The 12,598-nt window shown below is 36.9% G+C and overlaps 1 protein-coding gene across 1 annotated transcript in view; it reads right to left on the bottom strand.

Annotated features, from left to right (window-relative positions):
* Positions 1–1,798: 1,798 nt before the first annotated feature.
* The window catches only part of CCDC158 (coiled-coil domain containing 158), a 78,376-nt gene continuing 67,576 nt past the window's right edge, over positions 1,799–12,598 (bottom strand). The window contains exons 21-23 of the mRNA XM_089912072.1: positions 11,215–11,373; positions 4,313–4,420; positions 1,799–2,051 (exon numbers count right to left, since the gene is read on the bottom strand). Coding sequence (XP_089768198.1) covers positions 1,975–2,051; positions 4,313–4,420; positions 11,215–11,373 — 344 coding nt within the window. The 3' untranslated portion in view covers positions 1,799–1,974. The remainder of the gene's footprint in view (positions 2,052–4,312; positions 4,421–11,214; positions 11,374–12,598) is intronic.

The following is a 12,598-nucleotide window of genomic DNA, read 5'->3' on the forward strand; positions in this document are numbered from 1 at the left end:
CTTCTCCCTCACTAAACAGCAATGGGTGCTTCTGGCGGGAGGGCAGCTTTCTTTGCAGGTCATCACCCAGGCTCCTGTCCTGTGGCTCCTCCATCCCCTAGGACCTCACTGTCCTCTGTAAGCAGCCTGTGGAAGGGGAAATAAAGTAAGGAAAGACCCCACTAAAACTTTGGGCCAGAAAGCACCACAAACTGTTGTGTCCACGTGTCATTAGTGAGAACTGGGCAGGTAGGCGTTCCCAGGTAGGGAGAGGGGAAGTGGGGTTGGGAAACGGAGTCTCTAGTTGGGCAGCAGTTTCTCAGTGACAGCTGTACTGTGGAACGGGAGTACAGGCTTTTTTGACACTGTTCCTGTTGTCTTTTTTTTTTTTGCGGTACGCGGGCCTCTCACAGCTGTGGCCTCTCCCGTTGCGGAGCACAGGCTCCGGATGCGCATGCTCAGCGGCCATGGCTCACGGGCCCAGCCGCTCCGCGGCATGTGGGATCCTCCCGGACCGGGGCACGAACCCGTGTTCCCTGCATCGGCAGGCGGACTCTCAACCACTGCACCACCAGGGAAGTCCTTCCTGTTGTCTTTGGCACAATGTAAACATTTTTGTACCTGTTCTTCTGCTCTTTTATTTGGTTCACATCCTGTAGTGTCATAAATATATTTGGTCTTTGTTCCTGGCACAGAGCTCCTCAAACCCTGGGAATTTCCTGAGAGATAGGAGTATCTTGTTATTCATAATGAGGCCCTTTAGATCACGCCTGAGCTTCTGCTAGTGAGGTGACTTAGATGGGGCCCCTAGATAGCCTCAGGCCGGGGCTGGTCACTGGAAAGACCAAGTGATCGGAGGCTTGCAACTTCCAGTGCCACACTCTGATCTCCAGGATGGGGAGCGGGGCTGGAGAAGAAGCTCTATAACGACTCAAATGGTGAGATTTAATGCGCTTCTGGGTTGGCGAACACAAGGTGCCGGGAGCCCTGAGAGGGCATGGAAGCTCCACACCTCCACCCCATACCTTGCTCTGTGCCTCTCTTCCATTTGGCTGTTCCTGAGTTATAGCCTTTATAATAAACTGTAATAGTAAGTAAAGCAATTTCCTGAATTCCATGATCAGTTCTAGAAAATTATTGAAACTTTAGAGGAGGATGTGGGAACCCCCAATTTACAGCCTGTCAGTCAAAAAGTATAGGTGGCCCAGGACTTGTGACTGGTGTCTGAAGTAGGGGCAGTCTTGTGGGACTGAGCCCTTAAATCTGTAGAATCTGACACCAACCCCAGGTAGTGTCAGAATGGAATTGACTCATAGACACCCAGTTGGTATCCACAGAGAATTGGTTATTGGCGTTGGAAAACACTCCACATACAAACCCCACTAATTTATTAAACTCTAATTAAGGCAGACTGAATCCATTCAAACTGCAGAAGTTACCCACTGGCTGAAGAATAACAAACTTTTTCTCTCTTGCTTCCTAGTCATTAATATGTAAAAAGAAAACTTTTCTAAAAGTTTTGATTACGGGCCACAATGTTTAGTTATGTGATTACATTCACTGATATTGACAGAACAAACAGAGAGTTCAGGGTCACAGAAGGAATCCTGGTCAGTACCTTGGAGTTTGTCCTCCCATTCTGGGCATTATACCCCATCTTTCAATTTCATGTGAAAGAAGCATTTTAAGCTGAAAAAAAGAGAAAACTATTGCCTCAGCACCACTACAGATGACAAAAAAACACGTGATTATTCCAACACGCTGGTATTAGCACAAAATAACACCTATTAGGTACTTTTGCATCTAGCTAGTACTGCTTTTAAGTTTTACTGAGAGAGCACTCAAGACTAGTTTATTTCAAAATAGAGTTTACAGGACAGGGTATCTTTTATTAAATTTTCACATGAAAAGAAAAAAGTACACAGGGCACTAATTATAAGTAACACCACAATTAATTGGGCATCATCTCTCTGTAAAGAATAGGCAAGCAATGTATCATTTTAGTAACATTTTTTCCTGGTCTTTCACTTTCTGTATCCTCTTTTCTTGATTTCTGATCATTGAAGACATTGCTGAAAATGTTGATAAAGCAAAGTTAGAAAAGCAACATTACTCAGGCTTTAAATTCTATTAAGCACTTCTTAAAAGGTCAGCTTGCTACCACAGAATAGATACATCCTGAGCTCAATAAGTTCTCAAAAACTGCAAAGTAGCATATGTTTTAAAAGACTGAAATTATGAAACAGAGCTAAGGGTAAATCTTTGCTCTTTCAGTTGCTTTAAATGAACACGATAGAGAATTCCCTGGTGGTCCAGTGGTTAGGACTCTGCCCTTTCACTGCTGAGGGTATGGGTTCAATCCCTGGTCAGGGAACTAAGATCTCACAAGCTGTGCAGCACAGCCAATAAATAAATGAACATGATAATTATTGTTATAGAAGTAATACATACTAATTGTAAATAATTTGAACACCTCAGAAGGGTACAAAGAGGGGTAAAGGTCATTGATTTTGTTCCCTCAATCTGTTGAACTTCCCCATCCCAGGTCATCACTGTAAACCTGTCAGTGAGTATCTTCACATGTGTACACACACACACACACACACACACAGAGTTTTCTTCTTTACACAAATGGAAATATGTGGTAGAAATTGTTCTGTAGCTTGCTTTTTTTCACGTAACAAAACGTCAACCTCTTTCCAGTTCAGCTCATGATTTGTTATGACTGCACAGTATTCCATTGTGTGGATGCACCATGTTAGTAAATAAATTTTTAAAAGTTGTTTCTTATTTTTGTTTATGAACATGCTATAGGAAATACTTCAGACTTCTGTATGTACAATTTCTCCTTGCAGAATAAATTGCTAGAAGTAGAGTTTCTGGGTAAAAGAATACATGCACTTTAAATTTTGATAAATGTTCCCCAAATTCTCTCCAAAATAGCTGTTGCAGAATTTCCAAGACTCCACCCAGACAATGCATCCAATAAAAAGTATTCGTCTAAAAAAACTTTTAAAAAGTTTTTAAAACAAATACAACATGTTTTCCATTTGGATTATTACATGGTAGGATGACTCAAGTAAAGTCCAAAATATAAGTCAAAGTGTGAATAAAAATGGGGCCAATAAGGTAATGCATCTTCCTTAAAAAAGTCATGATAAACTTAAACTCAAACATTTTCCTTTATGTTTATATATGCAGGCATCTGGAGTTATCATAAAGAATTTGTTAATTTTCTTTAGTAACAATTTGGAATAACTTTAGTACATTAAAGAATGTGCATTTTGGAGTTAGAAATTGCAGAGATCAAGTCCCAGCTCTACTACTCATTGTGTGACTTAAAACTTATTGACTGATGGTGATCTTCAGCTTCCTCATCACCAAATGACATAATATTAGCACCCGCCTCCCAGTGTTGTGAAGCTAATTAGTAAGACACTGAGTACAGGGCCTGGCACATAGCTGATAAGTGCTCAATAAAGGCTAGTAACAACTATTATTATTAATAAGGTTAACTTTATTTTAAAAGGATTTATTCTTAGAAAATTATTTACTATCCTCCATCTAGCAACTTATATTCTCTAGAGATGGAAGATGAAATGAGAATAACATGTATCCTCCAAAATTAATTTCTTTCTGACAAAGGCTCCTGGATTCACGTCAGCAAATCATAAAACATGACAGCCTCCCAAATCCATGGGAACATCCACTTAAAATTTATGCCCCCAAAGTTGTCTACCATCTGCAGAGTACAACCGTTTCTCATCCGGAGAGCTTCAGTATATATTTTTTAAATTTAATTTTTTTTTCATTTTTTATTATTTATTTACTTTTGCTTCAGTATATTTATATGCAGTTTATCTTTTTATTGAGTGATTCACGGGGCGGCACAGTCTCCTATACCCATGCTAATTTAAATCCTCTATAAGGCTAAATACTGTTGTTTTGTTTTCTGGCTATTAACTGCAAACTTATCTTGGCTGCTGCCATACAAATTCTCATCTACAGACCTAACAGGGACAAGAAAGACAGCGTATGGGAAAGTCTCATACGTGAAATCAGCCACTCAAAACATGTGTTCTATTGAGGGCTAGTCGGCCATATTATCATTCCTATTAGATGAAAGAGAAGAGCAGGGCTAAAGTGACCTGCCCAAGGTCACACTATTAATCCAGGCATTAGGCATGGTTAAGACACTCATATTTTGACTAAGGTTTTCTGAATTTCTTGTTCAAGATCCTTTTCAGTGGGACTACAGATAAGAGGCTTAACCTGAAGGGAAGGTGAGTATTCTTTTGAACAAGGAAGACCTCTCCAAAACTGTACACTGTACCTTCATTCTTCATCTGTAAATCTTCTACCAGAGTTTGCAAGCTTTCCAGTCTGTTCTGAAGCTTCCTGCATGTTTTTCCGGTTGTTTCTATTGGCTGAGACTGTGAAGCTATTAGAAAATTGCTTAGATGTGGTATTAAAAATCTATTCAGTATTTCATCTTAGGTATCTTTCTCTTACAGGTTAAACAATCTTTCCTTTAAAATACTGGAAAATTTAAAACACTATTTGAAAATAAAGAAACTTTTTATCTGATACTGCAATACTAGCTTATTTGATTTTGTTTCAAACCAATCTGATTTACTATATGTTAACTAGGTAGCATTAAATGTGATGAGTGTGAAGAACACTTCAAGTTTAATGATACATTCTGCATTATAAATGACAACTTTTCATACCAAAGCTGAGTAGTTCCAGTAACTTAGAGTTTGAAAGCACAAGATTTAATACTGATGCTGGCAACAGCTTTGAGTGTGTGTGAGGCCAAGTGCCCACTTCAGTTCTTGACACCTGAATGAGGATAGTATTAAATGATGGGAGAGGGGAGTACAGATGCTGACATGGCCACAGTGAACCTAGAGTAAATGTGGCAGTAGCAACTGAGGAGAGGCTAGAAGCATTTGAGCTATTCTCTAATAAGTACGCTAAGTTTTGTCAACCTCTAAAAAATACTGGTTGTCAATCACAAGATTTTAATTTTGAGCTTAGCCTCTGACTTGCTGTATAACTCTGAAAATACTTTTGATGGCTCATTTTCCTACCAAAAGACTCTTTCACTTCAAGATATTAAATTTTAAAGGCAATCATCTAGGAGTTATTTTCGTTCAAGAGAATAAAAAATAATTTCTCATTGAGAAATTTTTAACGTAACACAAAACATATGAAGTTTGATGAGTATCTGACAACAGGGTAAAAAAAGAAAATGCCACGCTATTATGTAACCACAAATTAATAATGGGGTGACCAACAGCACTGTTCTACTCTTGCAATAATCACTGCTGTAATAATGAAGTAATTTGCTACTCTAAATTTTTTTAAAATATTGAAGAATAACTTAGAAGCATAAGAGATGAAGGAGGACACAAATGCAGAAAAAGATGGTAAAACAGAAAATGTACTAAAATCTGTGATTAGGTCCTGATTTCTTTTTTTTTAGGATCTAAAAATATGTTAGGCATAGAATTTCAAAAGACCAGGAACTGACTTAACAATGATGCAACAACTTGCCTAACTTATCCCTTATCAAAGAGAATGATACCACAGAGCACTGGGGCTGTTTGAATCACTGTCATATATGATGAAAAACATTTCAATTTCAATTCAACATATACATATTTAATGTCTACTTATTTATCAGGCTCTTATTCTAAATCAAATCATTTCCCCATCTGTCTTAGTGAATAACAAATGAACTTAAAATTTTAAAAATGAGAACATTTTGGTAAGTTTGTATGATAGACACTTGCACTTACAAAGGCAGAGACTGAAGAGAATGTAAATAATTTTAGAGAATGTAAATAAGAAAGAAAAGTCAGACACATCAGAAACAAGAACTAGAATCCTGCAGCCTGTGGAACGAAAACCACATTTGTGGAAAGATAGACAAAATGAAAAGGCAGAGGACTATGACCAGATGAAGGAACAAGGTAAAACAACTAAATGAGGTGGAGATAGGCAATCTTTCAGAAAAATAATTCAGAATAATGATAGAGAAGATGATCCAGGACGTCGGAAAAAGAACGGAGACAAAGATCGAGAAGATGCAAGAAATGTTTAACAAAGACCTGGAAGCATTAAAGAACAAACAAACAGAGATGAACAATAAAATAACTGAAATGAAAAATACACAAGAAGGAATCAATAGCAGAATAACTGAGGCAGAAGAACGGATAAGTGACCTGGAAAACAGAATGGTGGAATTCACTGCCATGAAACAGAAAAAAGAAAAAAGAATGAAAAGAAATGAAGACAGCCTAAGAGACCTCTGGGACAACATTAAACACACCAAAATTTGCATTATAGGGGTCCTGGAAGGAGAAGAGAGAGAGAAAGGACCCGAGAAAATATCTGAAGAGATTACAGTCGAAAACTTCCCTAACATGGGAAAGGAAATAGCCACCCAAGTCCAGGAAGTGCAGAGAGTCCCAGGCAGGATAAACCCAAGGAGAAACACACCAAGACACGTAGTAATCAAACTATCAAAAATTAAAGAAAAATTATTCAGAGCAACAAGGGAAAAACAACAAATAACATACAAGGGAACTCCCATAAGGTTAACAGCTGATTTCTCAGCAGAAACTCTACAAGCCAGAAGGGAGCAGCATGATATACTTAAAGTGATGGAAGGGAAGAAACTACAACCAAGATTACTCTACCCAGCAAGGATCTCATTCAGATTCAATGGAGAAATCAAAAGTTTTACAAACAAACAAAAGCTAAGAGAATTCAGCACCACCAAACCAGCTTTACACAAATGCTAAAAAACTTCTCTAAATGGGAAACACAGAGAAGAAAAGGACCTACAAAAACAAACCCAAAACAATTAAGAAAATGGTCATAGGAACATACATATTGATAATTACCTTAAATGTGAATGGATTAAATGCTCCAACCGAAGGACACAGGCTTGCTGAATGGATACAAAAACAAGACCCTTATATATGCTCTACAAGAGACCCACTTCAGACCTCGGGTCACATACAGACTGAAAGTGAGGGGACAGAAAAAGATATTCCATGCAAATGGAAATCAAAAGAAAGTTGCAGCAGCAATACTCATATCAGATAAAATAGACTCTAAAATAAAGAAGGTTACAAGAGACAAGGAAGGACACTACATAATGATAAAGGGATCAATCCAAGAAGAAGATATAACAATTATAAATATATATTCACCCAACATAGGAGCACCGCAATACATAAGGCAACTGCTAACAGTTATAAAAGAGGAAATCGACAGTAACACAATAATAGTGGGGGACTTTAAAACCTCACTTACACCAATGGACAGATCATCCAAAATGAAAATAAATAAGGAAACAGAGGCTTTAAATGACACAATAGACCACATAGATTTAATTGATATTTATAGGACATTCCATCCAAAAACAGCAGATTACACTTTCTTCTCAAGTGTGCACAGAATATTCTCCAGGATAGATCACATCTTGGGTCACAAATCAAGCCTCAGTAAATTTAAGAAAATTGAAATCGTATCAAGCATCTTTTCTGACCACAACACTATGAGATTAGAAATCAATTACAGGGAAAAAAACGTAAAAAACACAAACACATGGAGGCTAAACAATACATTACTAAATAACCAAGAGATCACTGAAGAAATCAAAGAGGAAATCAAAAAATACCTAGAGACAAATGACAATGAAAACATGACAATCCAAAACCTATATGATGCAGCAAAGGCAGTTCTAAGAGGGAAGTTTACAGAAATACTACCTCAAGAAACATCTCAAATAAACAATCTAACCTTACACCTAAAGGAACTAGAGAAAGTAGAACAAACAAAACCCAAAGTTAGTGGAAGGAAAGAAATCATAAAGATCAGAGCAGAAATAAATGAAACAGAAACAAAGAAAACAATAGCAAAGATCAATAAAACTAAAAGCTGGTTCTTTGAGAAGATAAACAAAATTGATAAACCATTAGCCAGACTCATCAAGAAAAAGAGGGAGAGGACTCAAATCAATAAAATTAGAAATGAAAAAGGAGAAGTTACAACAGACACCGCAGAAATACAAAGCATCCTAAGAGGCTATGACAAGCAACTCTATGCCAATAAAATGGACAACCTGGAAGAAATGGACAAATTCTTAGAAAGGTATGACCTTCCAAGACTGAACCAGGAAGAAATAGAAAATATGAACAGCCCAATCACAAGTAATGAAATTGAAACAGTGATTAAAAATCTTCCAACAAACAGAAGTCCAGGACCAGATGGCTTCACAGGGGAATTCTATCAAACATTTAGAGAAGAGCTAACGCCCATCCTTCTAAAGCTCTTCCAAAAAATTGTAGAGGGAGGAACACTCCCAAACTCATTCTATGAGGCCACCATCACCCTGATACCAAAACCAGACAAAGATACTACAAAAAAAGAAAATTAGAGACCAATATCACTCATGGATATAGATGAAAAAATCCTCAACAAAATACTAGGAAACAGAATCCAACAACACATTAAAAGGATCATACACTATGATTAAGTGGGATTTATCCCAGGGATGCAAGGATTCTTCAATATATGCAAATCAATCAATGTGATAAACCATATTAACAAATTGAAGAATAAATCTGTATGATCATCTCAATAGATGCAGAAAAAGTTTTTGACGAAAGTCAATACTCATTTATGATAAAAACTCTCCAGAAAGTGGGCACAGAGGGAACCTACCTCAACATAATAAAGGCCATATATGACAACCCACAGCAAACATCATTCTCAATGCTGAAAAACTGAAAGCATTTCCTCTAAGATCAGGAACAAGACAAGGATGTCCACTCTTGCCACTCTTATTCAACATAGTTTTGGAAGTCCTAGGCAGTCAGAGAAGAAAAAGATATAAAAGAAATCCAAATTGGAAAAGAAGAAGGAAGACTGTCACTGTTTGCAGATGACACGATATGATACACAGAAAATCCTAAAGATACCAGCAGAAAACTACTAGAGCTAATCAATGAATTTGGTAAAGTTGCAGGATAAAAAATTAATGCACAGAAATATCTTACATTCCTATACACTAAAAACGAAAGATCAGAAAGAGAAATTAAGGAGATAATCCCATTCCCCATGGCAACAAAAAGAGTAAAATACCTAGGGATAAACCTACCTAAGGAGGGTAAAGACCTGCACTCAGAAAACTATAAGACACTGATGAAAGAAATCAAAGATGACACAAACAGGTGGAGAGATATACCATGCTCTTGGATTGGAAGAATCAATATTGTGAAAATGACTATACTTCCCAAAGCCATCTACAGATTCAATGCCATCCCTATCAAATTACCAATGGCACTGTTTACAGAACTAGAACAAAAAGTCTTAAAATTTGTATGGAGACACAAAAGACCCCAAATAGCCAAAGCAATCTTGAGGGAAAAAAACAGAGCAGGAGGATTCAGACTCCCTGACTTCATACTATACTACAAAGCTACTGTCATCAAGACATACGGTACTGGCATAAAAACAGAAATATAGATTAGTGGAACAGGATAGAAAGCCCGGAGATAAAGCCATGCACCTATGGTCAACTAATCTATGACAAAGGAGGCAAGGATATATAAGGGAGAAAACACAGTCTCCTCAAAAAGTGGTGCTGGGAAAACTGGACAACTACATGTAAAAGAATGTAATTAGAACACTCCCTAACACCATACACAAAAATAAACTCAAAATGGATTAGAGACTTAATGTAAGACCGGACACTATAAAACTCTTAGAGGAAAATGTAGGAAGAACACCCTTTGACATAAATCACAGCAAGATTTTTTTTGACGCACCTCTTAAAGTAATGGAAATAAAAACAAAAATAAACACGCTGGATCTAATGAAACATTAAAGCTTTTGCACAGCAAAGGAAACTATAAACAAGATGAAAAGACAACCCTCAGAATGGGAGAAAATATTTGCAAGCAAAGCAACTGACAAGGGATTAATCTCCAAAATATATAAACAGCTCATGCAGCTCAGTATTAAAAAAACAAACAACCCAATCAAAAAATGGGCAGAAGACCTAAACAGACATTTCTCCAAAGAAGACATACAGATGGCCAAGAGGCACATGAAAAGCTGCTCGACATCACTAATTAGTAGAGAAATGCAAATCAAAACTACAATGAGGTATCACCTCATTGTAGAATGGGCATCATCAGAAAATCTACAAACAACAAATGCTGGAGAGGGTGTGGAGAAAAGGGAACCCTCTTGCACTGTTGGTTGGAAGGTAAATTGATAAAGCCACTATAGAGAACAGTATGGAGGGTCCTTAAAAAACTAAAACTGGAACTACCATATGATCCAGCAGTCCCATTCCTGGGCATATACCCTGAGAAAGCCATAATTCAAAAAGAGTCATGTACCACAATGTTCATTGCAGCTCTATTTACAAGAGCCAGGATATGGAAGCAACCAAAGTGTCCACCGACAGGTGAATGGATAAAGAAGATGTGGTACATATATACAATGGAATATTACTCAGCCATAAAAGGAAACAAAATTGAGTTATTTATAGTGAGGTGGATGGACTTAGAGTCTGTCATACAGAGTGAAGTAAGTCAGATAGAGAAAAACAAATATCGTATATTAACACATATATGTGGAATCTAGAGAAATGTTACAGATGAACCAGTTTGCAAAGCAGAAATAGAGACAGAGATGTAGAGAACAAACGTATGGACACCAAGGGGGGAAAGGTGGGTGGGGGTGGGATGAATTGGGAGATTGGGATTGACATATATCCACTAGTATGTATAAAATAGATAACTAATAAGAACCTGGTGTGTAAAATTTCCTCCAAACCGAAAAAAAAAAAGAAAGAAAAGTCATTCTCAGCATTTAAAAGAAGACTCAAAATCTTATAATAAAATAGAGAAAAAAGGTCATTATTCATGTCAGAGAAAGAAACAGATAATATTTACCTATAATATCTATGTATATTTACTGAGGGGTGTGTGTGTATGTGGTATACAGTAACTATTCTATTTAAATAAGACTCAATAAATAAACAAATAAAGAAGACCCACTTAAGCACACACCCACCACACAGCATCAATTAGAGTGTACGTATAAGAACACCATGTGAACCTTTATTAATTCCAATTATAGAACTTTTAAGTCACTGGAGTAGGAAATCAATTAATCTCATCAGTTATATCAGGTTATTCTTACCTTTAACAGAATCAGGTAAATGAACAGGCTTGGTGGATCTATACTGTGGTGTGGAACCTATAGAGTCTTCAGCCGAACTAGTTAGGGATGAGTGAATTGGAGACTTCTTAGGAGAAGAATGGAATGAATGAGAAGCTGAATTTTTCACAGATGGACTTCCTAAAATTTTACAAGAACAAAAGCAAAAGGACAGAATTACTTAAAAATAGTATGCTGCACCTCTCAAAAAAATCAAACTCTCACGAGACTATGTTCCCAATCATGGGGCTGGGGTGTGTTCTGGTAAAACCCCAAGGCTTTGTGTTGGAACAGAAAAGGGCTACATCATAGGAATAAGGAACTGGACCTGCCCTTGGGGATCCTGAGGTCCATCTTCAAATCATCTTAATTCCTGATTGGATTAAATTGATCTGGGATTGCTGGTGTCCTTGGTTGTGTACCAGAAGCAAGCATGAATGCTCTCTGGAGGAAGGTGATCATATTCTAAGTCTGAAACCATCTGTACAATTTTTCACATATGTCTGTCACACAATAAAAATAACCAGGCATATGAGGAGACAAAATAACATGGCAGAAAACCAAGAGAAAAAAAATACAGGTAATAGATATAGACCCACGAGGTCTGGATAATGGAGGCGCAGGCTACCACAGATTCAACAGCATTACTCCAAACCCCAAACAAGTTCTTCTTATATAAAGAAAATCATACCTAGGTATATCAATAAAAACTGCAAAAAACAAACAAATAAACAAAAAACCCACAAAAAACCCAAAGACAAAAACAGTCTTAAAGCTGCCAGAAGGGCAAAAATGGCAGATTACATTTAAATGAGCAACACTTAAATTTAGAGCTGACTTCTTAGTAGAGACACTGGAAGCCAGAAAACAGTGGAATATTTTCAAAGTGAAGGAAAAATGTTAACCTAGATTCTATACTCAGCAAAAATATTCCTCAAAAATGGGGACAAAATAAAGACAAGTTCAGGAAAACAGAAACTGGGAGAATACATTAAAGGGAACGTTAATGGCATAAGTAAAATGATAGCAGATAGAAAGTAAAGTGTGAATATGTGGGTGTATCTAAATGAATTTTAACTGTACAACACAATGCAAATGATCCATTATGGTATTTACCTTTACCTTTACATGTGACAACAACTGTATGACAGTTGGAAGGAAAGTGAATAGAGTTAACATGTTCTAAGGTACTCACAACTTATGAGAAAAGGCAAAGGCACTCACATATTAATCTAATAAAACAAGGATATATGTTGTATTCTCTTGGGTAAACATTGAAACAACAGTATAAACATATAAGTGAAGTAAAACCTGAAGGAATTAATTGTTCAATTTCAAATAAATGCTCTTTTCTTCAAAATATTAG

This window comes from Delphinapterus leucas, chromosome 5 (assembly GCF_059928025.1).
Source record: "Delphinapterus leucas isolate spDelLeu-1000000601 "Yukka" chromosome 5, BTC_Dleu_Yukka2, whole genome shotgun sequence".
Taxonomy (NCBI): domain Eukaryota; kingdom Metazoa; phylum Chordata; class Mammalia; order Artiodactyla; family Monodontidae; genus Delphinapterus; species Delphinapterus leucas.